Source organism: Cebus imitator, unplaced genomic scaffold, assembly GCF_001604975.1.
Source record: "Cebus imitator isolate Cc_AM_T3 unplaced genomic scaffold, Cebus_imitator-1.0 Scaffold75, whole genome shotgun sequence".
NCBI classification, from domain to species: domain Eukaryota; kingdom Metazoa; phylum Chordata; class Mammalia; order Primates; family Cebidae; genus Cebus; species Cebus imitator.
In genome coordinates, this window is record NW_016107390.1 from 1,203,992 (window position 1) to 1,224,497 (window position 20,506).

General features: G+C 38.7%; 1 protein-coding gene across 4 annotated transcripts in view; it reads right to left on the minus strand.

Annotated features, from left to right (window-relative positions):
- Nucleotides 1-20,506, minus strand: part of CNST (consortin, connexin sorting protein) — a 92,795-nt gene that overhangs the window by 4,982 nt on the left and 67,307 nt on the right. For all 4 annotated transcript variants that reach the window (XM_037739813.1, XM_017532082.2, XM_037739814.1 and 1 more), the window contains 4 exons: nucleotides 18,888-18,909; nucleotides 18,621-18,717; nucleotides 13,776-14,674; nucleotides 2,810-2,945 (listed from right to left, as the gene is read on the minus strand). In XM_037739813.1, the coding sequence (XP_037595741.1) occupies nucleotides 2,810-2,945; nucleotides 13,776-14,674; nucleotides 18,621-18,717; nucleotides 18,888-18,909 (1,154 nt within the window). The remainder of the gene's footprint in view (nucleotides 1-2,809; nucleotides 2,946-13,775; nucleotides 14,675-18,620; nucleotides 18,718-18,887; nucleotides 18,910-20,506) is intronic.

Below are 20,506 nucleotides of genomic sequence, written 5' to 3' on the forward strand. Positions count from 1 at the left end.
TCACTGCAGCCTCAAGCTCCCGGGTTCAAGCAATCATCCTACCTCAGCCTCCCAAGTAGCTGGGACTACAGACACACACACCACCATGCTCTGCTAATTTTTGTATTTTTTGTAGAGAAGGGGTCTCGCCATGTTGACCAGGGTCTCGCCATGTTGGCCAGGCTGGTGTCCTTCTCCTTCTCCTGGCCTCAAGTGATCCAGGAGGAAAACTTGGGAGGAGGCTTCCCAAAGTGCTGGGATTACAGGTGTGAGCCAGCGCATCCAGCCTTACCTGCTTTTCTTAACGTGATTCCTTCCCCCACCTTATCTATGTTAACAAGCTAAAGTATTTTTCTTCATTATCATTTATTCAAATCTAAACATTTAAAAATAGCGTAAATATTTTAAAACATTGATTCTGTTTGTTTTATCTACATTACTAGAACTGTCTCAATGCAATGTCCAATGTGAGCCGCAGGTGGCTGCTGGGCACTTAACATGCAGCTGGTCCAAACTGATGGTGACACACACAGATTTTGAAGACTCAGTGTGAAAAAAAGGATGTAAAATATCTTGTTAGTAATATTTTCATATGGATCACATTTTGAAATGATATTTTTTGATGTCCTGGGTTAAATAAAACATATTCTTAAAATTCTGACCAAGTGAGGTGGCTCACGCCTGTTATCCCAGCACTTTGGGAGGCTGAGGCGGGTGGATCACTTGAGGTCAGGAGTTCAAGACCAGCCTGGCCAACATGGTGAAACCCCGTCTCTACTAAAAATACAAAAATTAGCCAGATGTGGTGGTGAATGCCTGTAATCCCAGCTACTCAGGAGGCTGAGACACAAGAATTGCTTGAACCCAGGAGGCAGAGGTTGTAGCAAGCCAAGATTGCACCACTGCACTCCAGCCTGGGTGACAGAGACTCCATCTCAAATAAAATAAAGAATAAAATAAAATAAAATTCACTTCACCTGTTTCCTTTAACATGGCTACTGCAAAATTGAAAATCATGTATGTGCCTCATATTATATTTCCAGTGGATAGCAATGGTTTAGAGGAGGAAGAAATCTTTTAGGAATATTTTGGCAGAAGGTGAGGTTTTTGAAAACATCGTGTAAGCCACAGAGCTTAGGAACAAACCAACACAATCAACATTTACATTTGGTTTTGTAATTCTCAAAATGAATTTATATACATTATCTGACATGCCTTCCAACAGGGACAGACGGGCAGATACTTTTCTCCTTATTTTAAAGATGATGGAACTGAGTGTCCTACAAGTTAAGTGACTTGGTTTAAGATGAGGTGGCTACAAAGTGAACTAGAGACTGTGAGTTCCAAATCCAGGGTTCCTCCCTTTGAGCAATGATTTGGTCAGATGAGTGCAAACAGATGTGAGCCCCTTATCTCGAGAAGACTGAGAGTCACAAGCAAGGTGCAGAAGTAAAACCAGGGGTTAGAACATTATTTATACGGCCCGCTAATGAGCTTTTTAACTGTAAAAATGCGAAACCTCTACTGTTACCACTTATGTCACACCTAGAAAGCATGCCTAAATACTTACCCTGTTGTTTTAGCGATGCAGTTGTTTTATGAATATGTGAATATGCAGTTGTTTTATGAATACTGACAGGTTCTGGGTTACCTTTCCCTTTACTCTTATTTACCTACACCTTAGGTAAACATATCTGCAACCACAAAAGGCAGCATTGTTTGCTACAAAACTTCACCACCTCACGCTAGACCAAATCAGAGCCTTAAGTATAACAGGCCCAGGAAGAAAAAGTCAAACAATAAAAATGATGTTAAACTGTTGCTATTGAGAGACACTCTTTTCTATAGAATGAAGAGGAAATCAACAAAGACAATATTCATAAATATTTACCACAATAAAGGAGGAGTATAAATTGTCCACTGAAAAGAAGACAAGCCGGGCATGGTGGCTCATACCTGTAATCCCACTTTGGGAGGCCGTGGTAGGCAGATCACTCGAGGCCAGGAGTTTGAGACCAGCCTGGCCAAACATGGCGAAACTCTGTTTCTACCAAAAATACAAAAAACTAGCCGGGCGTGGTGGTGCTCACCTGTAATCCCAGCTACTCAGGAGCCTGAGGCACTAGAATTGCTTGAACCTGGGAGGCAGAGATTGCAGTGAGCCAAGATCGCGCCACTGCGCTCCAGCCTGGGAGAGAGCAAGACTGTCTCAAAAAAAAAAAAAAAAAAGACAAAAATAGCAGACTCACACAAAAAGTGCTAAAGAAGGAAACTGAAATAAGCTCTCAACATTGACTATCTATGGAATAGGGGGGCCACAGGTTGAATTCTGCAACTTGATCACTTACTTAAGCATGTAAAGATTCAGAAATGATTTAGATGGTAGTTTGATTTTGTTAAGTTTCTCCCTTAGAAGGTAAAGCAACTAAGTTGCCATATTCTTTTATTTATTTATATTTCTTTTTTGAGATGGAGTCTCACTCTGTTGCCCAGGCTGAAGTGCCGTGGCACGATCTGGGCTCACTGCAACCTTCGCCTCCTGGGTTCAAGTGATTGTTCTGCTTCAGTCTCCTGAGTAGCTGGGACCAGAGGCGTGAACCACCACACTCGCTAATTGTTGTATTTTTAGTCGAGATAGAGTTTCACCAAGTTGGCCAGGCTGGTCTCAAACTCCTGACCTCAAGTGATCTGACTGCCTCAGCCTCCTACAGTGCTGGGATTACAGGCATGAGCCACTGTGCCTGGCTGACATGTTCTTTTACAAATCCTGTTAGTAACATCACATTGTACACTAACTCATCCTTTCATTAAACAGTGCCAGGCAGTTTACCTTGATCCAAGTTGTCATCTATTTCTTGGAACCTCACTCTTCGCTTAGATGGTCTCTGCTGCATTTGGGCAGGGTGATCTCCTACAGAATCAGTCCTCTTCTTTAATATTGAGACCAATCCTTCAGCAGGAACAACCTGTCAGAAATGATAAGAATCATTTGTTCTATTAAAGCGGGACATCTCAATGATATTTTACATGCAGCTACAAAAAGGCTAATTCAACAGATATTTGAATTTTTATAGAGTATCCAATTCCTACAGAAAAAAAATAACCATCATCAAAATCAAACAGAATAAACCTTGCACTTCTGTGCAGATGACTGAGAAACACAAAAGTCTAAAAACCCTGATTTCTTTCTTCAACCCCTGAACTGATTCCGGGGACAGGCAGTGTGAAGCGTTCAGCCGACTGGAAATCAGAACACCTTGCTTTGTAGCTTAACTTCCCTGTTATTGGTAAGATGATCACTGACAGTCTCCTCTTTGCTTAGTCATTAGGACTGGATTTTGCTTTACAATGGATGCTTATAATCCACCACTGCTTTTTCATTCATCAGCAATTTTAAACAAATGAACATATGAAACTTAAAATATATCTGGATACCAAGCTTTTAACATCAAAGTGTTGTCCTCAGTTTCTCCGAGAAACTGTGCATTTACTAAATAATGCTCTAATGCTCAAAATATTTTAAGGGCTTTCTAGAATTTCTCTCAGAGCCAGTTTGCTGGGGGCAGATTACTTTCTAGTGTGCAGAGGTTAGCAAACTATAACCCACAGGTCAAACGCCTGTGCTGCCTAATTTTGTGAATAAAATGTAATGGGAACACAGCTAAGCCCATTCATTTACATATTGTACGTGGCTGCTTTGGGGTCACACTGGCACTGCGTGGTTGTAAGAGATCATAAAGCCTAACACATTAATAACTTGGCCTTTTATGGAAAAAGTCTGCTGTCTCATATCTCTTCTGCCCTTTATATGATGCCTTCTAGCTTTCACTTGGGCTGCCTCTCTCCTGCCTATGTTCCACCCCTATTCACAAACAAATCAAAAACCCTCACCATTTAAGTGCTCAAAGACTCCAAGGCACAGGGAGAAAGGAGAGGATCAGGTCGAAGAGCCAGGCTGGGAAGCCAAAGGCCCCTGAACAGGAGGGCCAGGCACAGAAGTTAACTTGCCAGTTGCCTGATTGCTACAAGCTGTAGGTGATGACACAGGCAGGCATTGTGGGCTTAATGCTAAGGATGTCAGTGACTTGCTGGTATCAGGTAACTCTAAGCTGACGACTGCCTGCAATGTCATTTATCTAATCAATAGCATAAAACACTAAACATGATTTGCAGTTCCAGTCAGCAATCTTTGATAATGTGCTATGCATAAATATTACAGAGTCTATTAGTTCTTTTTATATCTTAGGACTTTTAGGGCCAAATAACTCAAGATGGTCTTCAATTATGCTTCCCTGAATGCGGGTCTATAGAAACCATTATCTAAAAAAAAAAAAAAAAAAAAAAAATCAATAAGCCAACAATATAGTCTTCTCTTTTTATAGAAAATATGTATTTCAGAAGTCCTTGTTCTGAGAAAACAAAAGTACTTTAGTAGCCTTGAAACGGTTAAGCACAAATGGGTAAAGAAAGCAACATCATCGTTAAAGAACTCCTTCAAACAACAAAGAAAATATTTTCCAAGCTCCTTGCTGAAACTGAGAGGGAAAGCAGTATTAACAAGTTTCCAAAGAGCAAAAGATGGAAAACAAAAATTAATTTTAATGAATACATTACTACTATAGATGTATCACTGATATTCTTTTAATTTTTAGTACATGTTATAAAAAAGGAGAGAAGCTTGAATCTGGCTGTTCTAAAATTTTTTCAAAAATTTAAAAAGGGGGAGGAAGAGGTTTATTGATTCCTTCATTGTCTATTTCCTCCATAAAATATTGTCATCCACTTACCAATGGTGAATTCACCCACTACGGGGGTTTTCAAGGTACCGTTATAACTACCCAGAAAAGCAATCCTATTAAGAATAGTTTTAAAGATGAGCCCCAGAGTTGTGTTACTGTTAATTGTATATCTTTGTAAGAATTTTGCATCTGGCTGGGCGTGGTGGCTCATGCCTGTAATCCCAGCAATTTGGGAGGCCGAGGAGGCTGGATCACCTGAAGTTGGGAGTTTGAGACCAGCCTGACCAACATGGAGAAACTCCATTTCTACTAAAAATACAAAAAATTAGCATGGTGGCACATGCCTGTGATCCCAGCTAGCACCACGGCACTCCAGCCTGGGCAACAAGAGCAAAACTCCATCTGAAAAAAAAAAAAAAAGAACTCTGCATCTGCAAATTCAAGAAACGGATACAAGCCATAAATCAAAAGACACTGCAAATCTGAACAAACACATTGACAGGTGAAGAGAAGCTCCTGAAGTCATGTGGAAAGGCCCAGAATGCGCCACTCGAACCTAGAGCTGGTCCTGAGCAGCGGCTGTGAGGTCCCACCTTGGCTCCTGAACTATTCTTAAAAGTATTTACATATATTTTTAAAACTATAATGTCAGTATTAAAAGGTGAAGAATTTTTAAATCTCAAAAAATAAAGCTTTAAAACTAAATTTAGTTTCCCACTTCAACTGCCAAATTCTTACCCAAACAAATATACCAAGCACTTCTATTGAGACTAAAGAATGTCTGAGCTATAATTAATGTAATTGTTACTGCTGGTGCTCTATGAATAAATGCAGAATTCAAAAAACTCCATCTGGCCTAGTCTTCTGTATTTGCAAATAAATAGTTCTTCCCACACTTCCCCTCAAATATCAGTGAACATCTAAAATAGCATTTTCAGAATAAACTAGTTGTGAAAACAAAATTATCCTGTAACTCTTCTGGAATAGCAAATCCTAATGTGACAAGGAAAACATCCAGAGACACACTGCTGTTGGAAGTGCCTCCTCACCAAATTAAAGGAAAAATAGATACCAAACAGTATTCTTTTAATGATAAAGGTTTTACTCAATTTAGCATCTCTAGGATGGTGAATTCTGAACAAGAATGCACAGTTAGCTTCCAACTGATTTGAGAATTAACATTTATAAATCATATTATTATAGTATATCATAAATACCTGAAGTGCCAGCAATCTCATGTAGTGGCACATGTCAAATTTACCACCACTATTCCTAAATAAAGAAACAGGAGATACTCCCTGCCTACTCTCTTAGCGCTGGGTTCCATAATAAGAATAATTTAGTAAATGTGTACATTTTATGTAAAGACACTTACATAATATATCATATTTAAATTTCACAACTCTCTTTTAGTTCCTTAATTTCTTTTCTTTTCTTTTTGAGACAGAGTCTTACTCTGTCACCCAGGCTAGAGTGCAGTGGTGCAATCTTGGCTCACTGCAACCTCCGCCTCCCAGGTTCAAGTGATTCTCCTTGCCTCAGCCTCCCGAGTAGCTAGGATTACAGGCACCTGCCACGACATCTGGCTAATTTTTGTATTTTAAGTAGAAATGGGGTTTCACTACGTTGGCTAGCCTGGTCTTGAACTCCTAACCTTGTGATCCACCCGCCTTGGCCTCCTAAAGTGCTGGGATTACAGGCATGAACCACCATGTGTGGCTAAGATGTTATTTTCTGTGACTATTAAAATTTTGCTCTATGCCATATGTTATAATATATATTACAATTAAAACGAGATTAACAGAATTTTTGAATAAGACTCTAGCAAAAATGCTTAACTTACACATCACCTCATTTAAGAGATACTAAAGGCCAAATTTGTCTATCTAGAGACATGGGGGAAGAGGCAATTAGATGAAAGATCTTTGTCATTTAGTTAATCTAGAAGTAGGATAACGCATTCTCCTCATATTGCAGTGTTCTAAGATGTGGTGCTGTGGGTCTGAGATGATCCACGTGTTCTTTCTGGAAAATGGCTTATTATAGCTGGCACTCCTTGGCCCAGTTGTGACATGTTTTATCACTTTGCCATAGAAGGCAAACTAGGGAAAAAAACATATTATGATGAAGTACATCAATGCTCAATCTTTAAAAGATTCATTTATAAAGGAAAAGACTTTTAAAAAAATAACAGGAGTTTTATAATGTATCTAAGTTTCTAGGTTAGGCACTACCTCATGTTTTTGTAATTTGTTTTGCTTGCTTAAAGGGACCATTTAATGGTATAAAATAGAAAACCAAATAAGAATGTCAAGATACGATCCATTTTTAAGTCCCAGAAAACTGTTTAAATAGCTGCCAGTTCAGTTACTTTAAATCCCTTCACCTTGCTGAAATTCTTTAATAGTTCTTCCAATATACAAAACTGTATTTTTGTTTTTATGTTAACTTATTATGTGTCTCTCCCTCTACAAAGAAAGCTTTATGAGAGCAGGGACTTGATCCGTGTTCAGCGCTGTCTTCCTAGTTTTCATAACATAGTAGGCGTTCAATAAATATGCCAGAGATTCCTTGACAGGTACAGGTACAATTAAAAAAAAATAACAGAGAATAAATAAATATACAGATGAGCAATTTACATACACATAGCACCTAGGATACACTTGTTTGAGTAATGTAGCTTTTTCATTGAAAATAAAGCCAAATCTGTTCTTAAAGAATATTTATTTTTACCAGTGAATTAAAAAAAAACAAAAGCCTTATTGGGGATAGTGGCTGTTATTTACAACAGCCTGTATTAGCTTTGCAGAGAATATAAAGGTGTATTTAACAGAATCTCTATCTTTAAGGAGTTTGCGGTTTGTTGTAGAAGACAGTATGTGTATGTCTTATAGTAACAGAAAGAGATTACAGCTAGACAGGATTTCAGGGAGTGGTGTTCCAGCGTCTACCTCATTTGAAGCTCGGAGGAATTGTTTGAAAGAAATGAACTTATGGACTCCAGTGATGAGGGACTAATGGCATCACCTAGTACTTACTGACTACTGGCCATGAGCTAGGCACTGCTTGGTACTCTCCATGCTAAAAAGTCATGACCTAGATGTTGAGGGCTGGGAAGAAATAGATACATGGAAAGAAGGTTGCTCACTTCAGGGAGAAGCTGAAATACACAGAGGGAAAAGAGCAAAGGTGACAATGTGCAAGGTGTATCTGGGAGGTGGCAAGGGGGCCAGTCTGACACCAAAGGACAGAAGGCCTCTGGGAAGGCAGAGTGGACTGGATTACAAGAGTCTTGAATGGCAAGTCAGGTAGCACAGCCTTTATCTTGCAGCTAAAGAGAGCCACAGGAAAGGAATGATTATGTGAAAAACGTTTTCTAGAAGGAGTTTCACTTCACTTGTGTGTTAGATCAAGAACCCTCAGGTGCAGAGTTTTAAAAAGCTGAAGACTTCTGGACAAGGCATGGAAACCTTCTCCCTTTCACTCTACAGCTATCTCATTTCATTTATTTCTAATACCTGACTGGCTCCTTGGGTACGAGTTTGAGACCCCAAGTTTCTATCGTGCTAACCTAAGACCCATTTGGAGGGGAGATGAAACAAGGGACGGGGAAACTTAAGTAACTAATGCAGAAGTCCAAGAGCAGGCAGTCAAAATAGAAATTACAAGGGTGATTAAAACGGAAAAGAAAAGGAGCTTTTAGATTTCCACTGGCAGTTTTAAAAGTATACTTTGGAATAAATTTAGTGGTATATCACCACAACATTTCACAAGACATGGCAATCAAGAGAAGCACTAATTAATTGGAAAATTTAGAGGTCATAGTAAAAACAAAAGGCAAGGATGAGACCATTTGGAAAACAGGTAATTCCTGGGTTTTCCTTTGGGGGCTCTTTAGATACCTACATAAATTCTGGGCCAACCAATGTTCCTAAACCCTCTTACATTATTGGAGGACTGCATTTCTTCTCTTGTAAGGAGGCTGGACTTCCCCTGCTCCTCTCAAAAAAAGTCATTCTGGGCAGAACAACCATGATTGCTGTTTCTAAGACCCTCTTTTGTTCTAGATCCAAAGAGCAGCTACCAATGTGATTTCATAAACTACTGCTGCTTAGTGCTGGCCTCCCATCTGAACTTGGCAAGAAAATCCTACAGCAGCTAGTGGTAGAGGGACTTCCCTGATCCCAGGGGTCTAGCCAAGAAGTAGCTACCTCACTTAACAGGCGACAGGGGTGAACACTCACAGCTTCGATTAGACAGCTTCTCTAAAGGCAAACCCAGGAGCAATTTGGGTTGTCATTTTTCTCCCCACTAGGCAGTGTGACCTTACGTGCTCCCCTGTATTTTGTTTCATGTGACACAGTAGATTTGAAAGCACTGAAGTAAAGGTTGCTAATCCAGACAGAGGGCAAGGAAGCTGAGTTGCTCTCTCCCAGATCACGCGCTTTCTAAAGCCCAAGCACTAACAACGCGCTCCCTCCTCAGATTTTAGAAATGATGAAATTACTTCTAAAAACAACAATCACTTGAATCTGAAACACTTAATATAGTTTTTTAAACATGAAATCTCTGCAGATTATAAATGTATATGTTAATGAAGAAAAATGAATGGTTTATTTTTACACAGCATATCATGTTGCTAAAATCTGCTCACAAGGGGACTTCTGAATTATACGATTATTTTCAATATTCAAAAATAGATTCACTTTTGTAAAATGTCTCCAATATTCAATCTGAACCTCACTTGCTCAGGAAACAGCTCCCTCATCTCTGCACGTGTTAACAGTCTGCTAGAAGCCGAGTGCAGCTGGTGGGTCATCCTGCCACTGTGAGTTTGTATGGCACATTTCTTTCAAGTTTTGATGCTAGGAGCTCCCTCTGAGTCCTTGGCTACAGGAGGAACAGCTGACGAGTTTAAAGATAAGATAATGCAACTCTTCCAGGTTCCAGAATCAAGCAAATATGAGACTTATTTGCATTATCAGGTTCCTGAGCAAAGGGGGTTTGGGTTCTGACATTAAAATAATTGTGTCAGTTTATTATGGGTATTACAATAAAACTTCATCCTTTGCCAAAAACTACAGGATACTCAAATTCAGCAGAAAGACAACACATTTGATGCCAGGAAACTGTTAAGATTGCAGGCTTCATCTGCACACAAATCCTCACCTGTATTTTTAGTCACTGCATCTGTAATGCGGCACTCACAGAGAAGTCACTCAATAAAAATTATTGAATGAGGGAGTAAACAAATAAATCTTTCCATTGTGTTGTCTGACACTGTATATGTAATACTTTTTTTCCTTAAAAATCTATGAAAGGAGGATAAAATTTTTGATGCTTTTTAAAAACAGCATACAGTATAGACTATACTCCTGATGATAATGTATCATGCTACTTTTTACATAAGAAAGAAGAGCAATACTTCAGATATTAAACTATCATTTTACATAGCAAATTACTGGGTTTGAAAAAGCTTTCCAAACCTAGACAAGTTCCCTTTATACATGTCTCTACATAAATAGTGTAGACATTTTTAGTTCTCTATGACATTTTATGTAAATTATTTCATTTGATGTGAGGAATCCAATTGTTCAAAGTAAAACAAAACAAGTGCTTGCACTGGGCTGGCAGTGATCATTAACACCAAGATCCACTGGAGCCAAGGGTGGGCAATGCAGAAGTGCAAGAAACTAAAAGCAGACAGGCAAGAGAAAAGGGGAAAGCTGGCAAAGAAAGAACAAACTAGCATGCCCTAACACAAACACAGGGGCAGAAAGAGGGAAGTAAGAGAACCTGAGGGGGAGAAAGGATAGGGAGACCTGGGAAAGAGAACAGAAAAGGACCACCTGCAACAGCATAGCAATGGGGGCGGGGGGAGGGGCAGACACATGTGCCTCGGGGTTCCTAAGTGCACGAAAAATGCTGTTCATAATTACTTGGTTATTAAGAGATCATTTTCGATATCCTCTAATCACAAAAGGAAGGAAGCATAAAAAATATTTCAGACAGTGAAATTATCCAAGTGTGACAGCGGAGAGCCCCAAAAGGCCAAGAACATCATCTGATTTCTCATCCTCAGCACCAAACACAGGGAAGACTATTAATAACATTTTACTGAAAGCACAAAAACAAAAAGTGTTTGAAGGCCAGGCACAGTGGCTCACGCCTGTAATTCTCACACTTTGGGAGACTGAGGCAGGTGGATCAATTGAGGCCAGGAGTTGAAGACCAGCCTGGGCAACATGGTGAATCCCTGTCTCTACTAAAAATACACAAAAATTACCAGGGCATAGTGGTGCATGCCTATAGTCCCAGCTCCTTGGGAGGCTGAGGCATGAGAATTGCTTGAACCCGGGAGTTGGAGGTTGCAGTGAGCTGAGATTGTATCACTTCACTCCAGGCTGGATGACAGAGTGAGACTCCATCTCAAAAGAAAAGATTTCGATTAAAATGTTTCACGTTCAAATCTAAAATTAAAAGACATTTTTAAAATAAAAATCCTAAGTTTGCACTCATAAGGATACCCAATATTGCCTGGATATTTCACTTAGTCCAAAACCTCATTCTTAAGGTATCAGAAAATATTAAGCATTAGTGATTTTTAGCATTGAAACTTTAAAAACTCCTTTCCCGACAGAGTTAGGCAGACTTTGTTAAACTATGCTTCTCAGAATGGAGAGGGAAGGACGTATTCAGAAAGCAAATGTTTAACAATCTGCTTAGCACTGTCATAGGAAAGTAATCAGTTTTAAAGTCATATATATGTATCTTTTGGGTTTCTTAAAATAGCTTAACTTAATAGACCAATATAATCTTAGGAAAGGAGACCATTATGTATTAACTTAATAGAAAAGACAACTTTAAACACAAATAATTTCCACTGTTAGTTGTTATCCAGTAGAAGTGACATTGCGTTTTGAGTCTGAGGAGGGAATATTCCATTAGCTGTAATACAAAACATTAATAATTAATCTGCCACATTAAAATATTTTTCCCCAATTTAAACAATTATTTTATCCTTAGAAATAGGATGACTCAGGTGATCCAGTTTTAAATTTAGTGATGTGGGGAAAAATAATTTGGGAAAGGGATGTTAATTGTAGGCTTTGTAAATACACGGCAATAGATGATTGAAATACACAGGAGAAATGCTACAGGCCTTTGCTACATCCATGACAAGACCTCTGTGCATCTTCAACACAGCTGAGTAGAGAGGAGGCTAAAGATAAAGGCTACCGAAACGCAAAGAATCGATCTGGAGGAGACATCTGGAAGCCAGAGGACAGAAACTGATCCAGCCAAACAGCTTTCAGGCAGAGGCAAAAACTGAAATTCCAAAAGTTCATATTATCCCCTGAAATCACTCTCATGAGTTACTGGGGAAAGATGGTTCTACAAGGCGCACCATATGATGATCAGCGTGTAACTAGTGCAGTGTTGAAATGGAGGAAAATGTTTTATAAAGTGGGCAACACAACAGGAGCACTCTGATCCTTCTTCACAAATTATACCTAAAAAGGTAAAATTAGACCACATGACTTTTCCCTCTAAGGCCAACTTGATTACTGGCATGAAAAAAAGGCAGTCAGATAATTTTTGGTATTACAGCTAAGATTTGAATATGAGTATAAGCTTTGTTTTGTTAACTTCCTGTACCAGAGATTTAGTTAAAATATACAAGAGAATGAATACTGGATTAAGTGCTTTACCACGAGCTCTAATTTTTTAAAAAACTATTTTGAACATTGTAGAAAAATATATATAACATGAAACTGCTATTTTAACTCTTTGTAAGTATACAATTCAATAGCATTAATTACAATAAAAATGTGCACCATCACCACTATCTATTTTCAAAATTTTCCATTGCCCCAAATGGAAACTCCGTGCCCACTAAGCAATATTAAATAATTTTGTTAAGCAAAAACTAAGAAGAAAAACAATAGTCTGTAGAGAATTAACTGCAAATGGCAATCAAGCTGTCTGGTTAAAATAAACAAGAGAATGAATAGTACGCCAAATGCTTTACTATTCTATCTAATTTTGGCAAGAAAAAAAATTAAGAAGTCATAGTTCATACAGAATTGACTATAAATGGCAATGAAGAAAGTCAGTAATGTAGCATTTATAATTACCTTAGAAAGCTTTTCAGTCTTCTATTTTAACATATATTTCACTGTCTACTTCGGTTTTGTTACTTGTTCATTTCCCCTTATTTTTTTTTTAATGATAATGCTGATTTAGAATACAATGAGTACAAATGGGACTTAAAAGTGAACTTGGGGGAAAATGGTGAAGAAAAGGAAATGCAGCCAGCAGCCTAATTTTCAGAGAAGAAAACAGGCACACAGAGGTAAAAAAAGTCCACGAGGCTCCAACTAAATGGCGAGACTGTGCTGGGACTAAGGCAACTGAATTCTGCCCTACCACACAGGCCACCTTAGGGAGGCTGCTGTAGTTTGGGTATGGCTTTTATCTTTTCTTTTTCCAAACTTTTTTTGTATTATCAAACGATGGAAAATTGTCATTTTTCCTTGATCTCTTTTTTTTCAACTTAATATAAGGTTGAAAATTAATCCAGAACCTCTTATGTTTTAAAATGTTTCTTCCATTCTTTACACTGTTTTAAAAGATTTTAAAAATATATTAACAAGAGGAAGAAACAGTAAGTACATATTATATTTTATCTGCTAGATGTAGGAGAAGAAAAATGAGACTTCCTTAATAGAATGTGACTATTCTTGTTTTGATTCTAATTTCTGGAACTGCCACGTAACTGTCAGGACCTTGAAAAATGAATATATCCAGTAACACTCACTCTAGCTGAAGGCATGCAATAGAACATCTTGGAGTATGAACATTATCATGATTTGAGGTCATTTTATTCAATGCATACAAATATAAAAACTACTTATAATGAAAAGCTTATGTTAACAAAAATATTCCCTCACGTTTGAGACAAAGGAAAACTTACAAAAACAAAGCAATATTGAATACATATATATGTTTTTAAAATGCCATTTTACTTTTGATTGCACTTCATTTCTGATTTACCTCTGCAATCTCTATCCTTTTGGCAAGATCATCAAGAGAAAGACAGCTTTCATCGGAAGGCAGATTCTCCTGAAGACTGTAGGATGCTTCTTCAGGAGAGAGATCTTGCAGGAGATCAGAGTCGTCGTCTTGGTTATCTTCATATGAAAGCGAATCTTCGGTATCTTTTAAACATTCCTCTAAAAGGCTGTTCAAATAGTCTTCTGTTTCTTTGTTGAGATGGTCATCTTTATCTCCCTTTTCCTCTGGGGCCATATACACCTCTGGAAGCGGTGTGCCTAAGTCAGATATTTTATGATTTCCACAGTGCACATTCTCAGAGCCCTCTGAGTCAGCCTGACCCTGTGGTGATTTTCCATCACTGTCCGTGAGACCAGCCTGCTGCAGCTCATTTAATTTATTGTTCTCAAGTTGGTCTGTGGGCAATGCAGCAGAAGCATCCCGAAGTGGCAAATGGAGTTCTTTTCTTTGAGCCTGTGTATATTTACCCTCAGAAATCAACGAAGGAGGTATATGGTCACAGCCTGGTAAAATCAATGGCTCTATCGCTAACTCGCTGGAAGGAAACACCTTAGGGTGTTCATCAGTGCCCTCTATTTTGGCCACATCCTGGCAGGCCTCTGTTTGAGCCAGCTGCAAGGGACTGTCATCTTCACAAGCATTCTCAGACGCGTCTGGCCCAGACGGGCTCCCTGCCGTCTCCGAGGACTGGGTGTGGAGGGCTAACGTGGCTTCAGCACTGCACAGCGGCTCCTCCATGTGGTCCTTTCCTGCAGTTACCGAAAGGCTTGGGGAATTGGCCTGCCCGTCCATCTGACCACGGCAGGGACAGCTCTCCAGGGGCTCTTCTTTATGTTGGCTTTCTTTATTTGGTTTTGTGCGAAGACAAGTTTTACTCTCTAAAGATGAAGAAAAATAAATCGTTTAAAATTCAAAACTACACTCTGTATAGGAGGGAAAAGAAGAGACATGTAGTATGTGTAACAATAATATTCTAACCCTCTCAAATGGAAATTCTATCTGTTGCATAATAGTGTCTTTAAGTAGAGGAAACACCTAAAATATTTGGTAAATCGTCCTTATACATGACAGGGATTATTCAAAAGCATGTGAATATGAATAAATCACTTAGACCTCATTAAAATCAAAAAGTCATTTTCAAAGGTTTTAAACGTATTCTGAACTTTAGCCTTTTACATTAAAATGAAGTTAGAAAGATTATTTTCAGCACATTTAAGACATGATGTATTAAGTAAATATTTTTACATGATGAATCTCAGTAACACATTTATCACTTTAAATGTAAGAAAAGTAATACTGGTCTGGGTTACTATGATTAAAGACTAACCTCGGTTCTGTTCAAATTTATAATTTGACTAGAATACCACTAATAAATATGTTTGCAAATTACTTGCAGCTTCTTAAAGGGAGGTAGCAAAGGGCAGCAATAAAAAGAATAAGTTTTTGCAACAAGTAGAAATGGGTTTGAATTTTGACATCTCTTTCAATTTCTACTTTAAATATAATCAACTTATTTTTCTTCCACTTTAAAATGAAACAGTTAAAAACCTTTGTGTGAATAATGAATGAGAAGTGCACAGACTGGTAGATAACAGAGCAGCTTGCTCACCCTCACTTTATTGGTACACTTAGCATGCGTAACTATTTTAGAAGTTTTAACTTTTTGATACTAATGTTTGTTTAACTTACATAAATAATGAGCCAAAGGGGAAAATAAAAGAGAAAATATGATGATAATTTTATTCCATTTGTTTTTTCATTTAATGGCACTTTCTTTTTCTTTTCTTTCTTTTTTTTTTTTTTTAAGATGGGGTTTCACCATGATGGCCAGGCTGGTCTTGAACTCCTGATCTCAGGTGATCCACCCACCTTGGCCTCCCAAAGTGCTAGGATTATAGGCGTGAGCCACCGCGCCCGGCCGGCACTTTATTTTTCTTGCCTTTTTTTCCTTTTCACCCTGGACTCCAAAAGCATAGTGATGCTTTAATACTAATTACCAACTGACAATTGAGGCCCATACCATTTCAAGCAAAAGGCATTACTGAAACACTGGCTTTCAGGTTTCAGAGAATCTGGTACTGAGGCTACACCTCAACTCCGGGCAGCTGAGAGGTAGCTATTCAGTAGAGTTCATAGTTCCTCCCCTGACATGCTGACTCAAATATCAGATGAGGGTCGGGAGAAGGAAGATGGGTCACCTTTGGGAGAATATAGCATTCATTCTCTCTCTCCACCCCAAAGAATCACTCAAACTTTGTGAGACTGCAAGAAAACACAGGCACATTTCATTTCCTTTCAGTTGCTGCTCTGCCACTGGGCTTGCTGGGCTGCCTCTCCCTCTACTAAAATGGGGGAAGGTTAGAGCAATGAGGTCCACAGCCAAGGGGAAAGGGGGCCAAGCCACTCCTCCACGAATTCCAGTACCCAAGGGTTCAGAAGATGTCCCTTGAAACATGTCCACAGGATTCAGAGACTAAGATTGGAGACCACAGTCCCATAGGTACTATGAAAGCACAGGGTAGAGAGACCCCTCCCACCCCACATCCCAGAGGAATGGGGTGTGTTGCTTCCAGCTGAGGGTCAGTTACCTAAAGGCTGCAAGTATCTAGGGGAGCCTCTTGGGAGGAAACTCCACTGTAGCTGCTCCTGCTGGAGCCACCACATCCCCACAGAACAACCTGGGTTCAGCCATAAGCACCAGTACAGCTAACTCCAATGACGAGCAGACTATGTTCCCAGCCCTGGCTACTGGAGGGCAGCGAAGACATCTGGTACAATGAGATTTAAGTGTGAAAATGAAGTTCAGGATTAAATAGGGGTAAGTTCTAAAGAATTGAAATGGGACTACTTAATAGCTTATAAGCGACTGAAAAGTTACAGAATCCATCTGAGGTGCCATTCTATGAGTAGGAAGTGAGGTGGTGGACTGCAGCTATGCCACAAAATACAACCAGATAGATAAAGTACCATATCTAATGAACTGAGACACCACTTAAGTGATGAGTCATAAAGACTATCTAAAGGTACAGTGAATTATTTACAAAACAGCCTGAAAATGGTTGCTTCATCCCATTATTTAGAAAGACTACAGAAAATTACGGGAAAAAAAACCCATCACAATTTTGGAAAAGGCAAGAGTTCCAAACTACATTTGGAGAGTAGCCCATATTGTTGACAATGCTCTTTAAAACACTGTTTGGTGAAACCTGGGCAACATTTCTTTCCCCAGAATTTAATCCATACTCCCTCATAATAAGGTCATTCACAGTATATCTGGATTGTAGAAGCCTTTGATAATCCATACAAGGTACCTAGCAGAAGCAGGCTGCATTCAATTAGAAATGGGATGACTCAGGTTCTAGTTGTGAATCGGGGCACCAAGCAAGTGACTCAAACTAGGTGCCTCAGTTTCCCCATCAGTACCTCATGAATCAAAGCAGAGGCCAAGGTGGAGGGGTACTGGGCAGCAGCCATGCTAAGTAAGTCTCAAACTCAAACACAGAGGCTGTAATCACACTTTTCCCAAGGTGCTCAACAAGAAGACACGTTCACATCCAAACTAGGCAGGTTTTGTGTTATTTTTCCTCCTTTAAAATTGTTATGAAGTTAATTTTACTGTGATTTCTGACATAAAAATGACTGGAAAAGAAAAGCTAGGAAGAACAGAGGATAGAGTAGGACTGACCCAAGGCAATATCCCTAGCTTGTCTCAGAAGTGAAAAGGAGATTAAGATTTGAAAGAATAAAAATATACTTTGTAAAGAGTAAAAGGGTGGCCAGGCAGGTGGCCCATGCCTGTAATGCCAGGACTTTGTGGGGCCGAGGTGAGAGGATCACTTGAGGTCAGGACTTCCAGACCAGCCGAGCAACACAGAGACCCCCATATCTACAAAAATTTTAAAAATTAGCGCCGTGGTGTGTGCCTATAATCTCAGCTACTGGGGAGGCTGAGGCAGGAGGATTGCTTGAGCCCAGGAGGCCACTGCACTCCAGCCTGGGCAACAGTGTGAGACCCTGCCTCAAAAAAAAAGATTGGGGGAGGGAAAAGGGCTAACTATGACAATATCACCACCACCATCATCATCATCATCATCATCAACATCATCATCATATCACTTCAGGGCAACTCATCCGAAACACCTGATACCTCCTCGTCAGTATCAGGGCTCTCAGGCCCAGGAACATGAAGCCTAGAAATGTACACTGATAGCAAAATCAGATATCACGAGGGAAAAAAACCCTAAAACATATTTATTTTCATTTTCTAAAGCTTTTATAATGAACAACATGCCAAACATTTAGAAAAAAGCCTCTTAAAATCTTTTGACATAGGCACAAGGTGGTATGAAATACATCATAAATGTTTTAGAAATGTATACATACAAACGGAAGTATATCATAGAGTTTTAAATATCTAAATTTACAGAACAAATTTCTGATAAAGTGCATACAATAACTGTTGAATTTTAAACAGAAAACAATGTATGAATATACAAAAAACAATCTAATTTAGAGCATTTTGTACAATCTCTCCTTATTCTGTTAAATATATATAACCACCTACCGAAACATAATAATCTCATGTTTTTATAAGAATTTAGATTTTATAGTATCTACTACTAGATGTCTAAAAAGTAGAGCTACACAATATAAAAAGTCTTGTTTTGCTATTTTTCTACGAGAGATATACATGCAAAAACGTAAATAAAAAAAAAAAAAAAAAAAAAAAAAAATCCTCCACAGCAATTCAAAGGTAACACCTGTAAAATATCAGAGGAGGCAGGTAACTTTTACGCTGCTCCCCAGCTTAAGTTAAAAACATACCTGACACTTTGGTGGTAGCTCCTGTTTCCTTTGGATCTTCAGACACTATTAGCTGCGTAGAGCATTTCCTTTCCGGGGACTTTTCCACAACTGCTATCTAAAGAGTTTAAAACAAGAAAACCCAACTTTTGGGGAAACTATTACATTAAACTAGGAAGCTGAAAAGAACTTGGGAAAGGTTTCTTTATTTTCCAAAATAGTCCATAAAACAGACATATGACACAAACATTTTTCCTAGAAATATTTTCAAAAGAAAAAATCTCTTACCTTATGTTTGGATAAAAGAGGACTGTAGAAAAAAAGAAAGAAAAAAGAATTAAAAAAAAATTACAACAGCAATACGCTTCCAAACAAATGTCACTGAAATGGCTATAAAAAAAATACAGCTACTCTGGGTTCTAATATTAGCACAGAACATTTCCATGGCTGAAACATTACCACTGGCTCACATAGTTCAAAGTGCAGCCATATCATGTGTTAATCTCCTTAGATGGCCAATTACTATTGAAAACCCCCAAAGAAGCTACAAATGCTGAACTCCAGAAGGAAAAAAAAGAATGCTAACCTTTTCCTAATAAATAAAGACGAGTTCATATACACATATTTTTAAAATTTCAGTTTATGTCATTTCAGTCTAAAACAGATTATGGTTGAAGATAATTTTGTTGGAATTCTCCATGGAAACAGCTAAAGTTACAAAAAGTAACTTTTCAATACTAAATTTTAGGGAGTACCAAAAATAACAGAATGTACATATCCATTAAAGGCTTGCACGAAAACACTAATCACCGCTTTATTCATATTATTCAAAAAACAAGAAACATCCCAAATGCCTACCAATAATAGAATGAATAAGCTGCTGCAGTCATCCAGTAAATCTGTACTGCAATAGAGCAGAGCGAACCACTGTGACAGGCAGCAACGTGGAACGAGACGTACTGACGGGTGCAAGAAGCCAGACGTAAGAATCTATACTCTGTGTGATCCAGTTTATATGAAACTACAGGTCAGGCAAACACATTGTGGTACAGTCCAGACAGTTATTACTACTGGGGGTGGGCACAAAGTTGGGAGGTGCATGAGGAAGCCTTCTGAGGGGCTGGAATGTTATATATCCTATACCTTGCTCAGAGTGGTAGTCACATAGACATACATGTTTATGGAAAAATTCATCAAGCTTGTATACTTTATGTATAAGTGGAAAATATTTTTAAATATTAAAAAATTTAACAGTAATAATATGGGGAAATTCTCCAAATCTTAGAGCATAAAAACACCATGCTCATATCATGTTCAAGAAATATCTGTTAGCAAGTCCTTTACCTGCTGCATGAGCTATGCAACAATGACCTAGCACCATTTCAGTATTAACAAACAGAGTTTTGGTTTACTCTCCATGATTCAGAAAGAGCAGGAGAAAAAGTTCTCCGTAGAATGGAAAGTCTTTTAGCCTTTGTACAGAGAACTCACGTTCTAAATTTCAGAAATCTGTACTGGTTTAAACACTATTGTGTCCCTTTATCCTCAGAAATCTGGATCTTCGAATAAGGATTTTTTTTTTTTTTTAAAGTAAGTGTCTTATTACTATTATTTAGTTTTAAAAATCCAACTCTGGGGCAGGCATGGTGGCTTACTCCTGCAATATCATCACTTTGGGAGGCTGAGGCAGGTGGATTACCTGAGGTCAGGAGCTTGAGACCAGCCTGGCCAACATGGTGAAACCTTGTCTTCATTAAAAATACAAAAATTAGCCAGGCATGATGGCACATGTCTGTAATCCTAGCTACTTGGGAGGCTGAGGCAGGACAATTGCTTGAGCCTGGGAGTGAGTGGAGATTGTACCACTGCACTCCAGCCTGGCCGACAGAGTGAGACTGTCTCAAAAA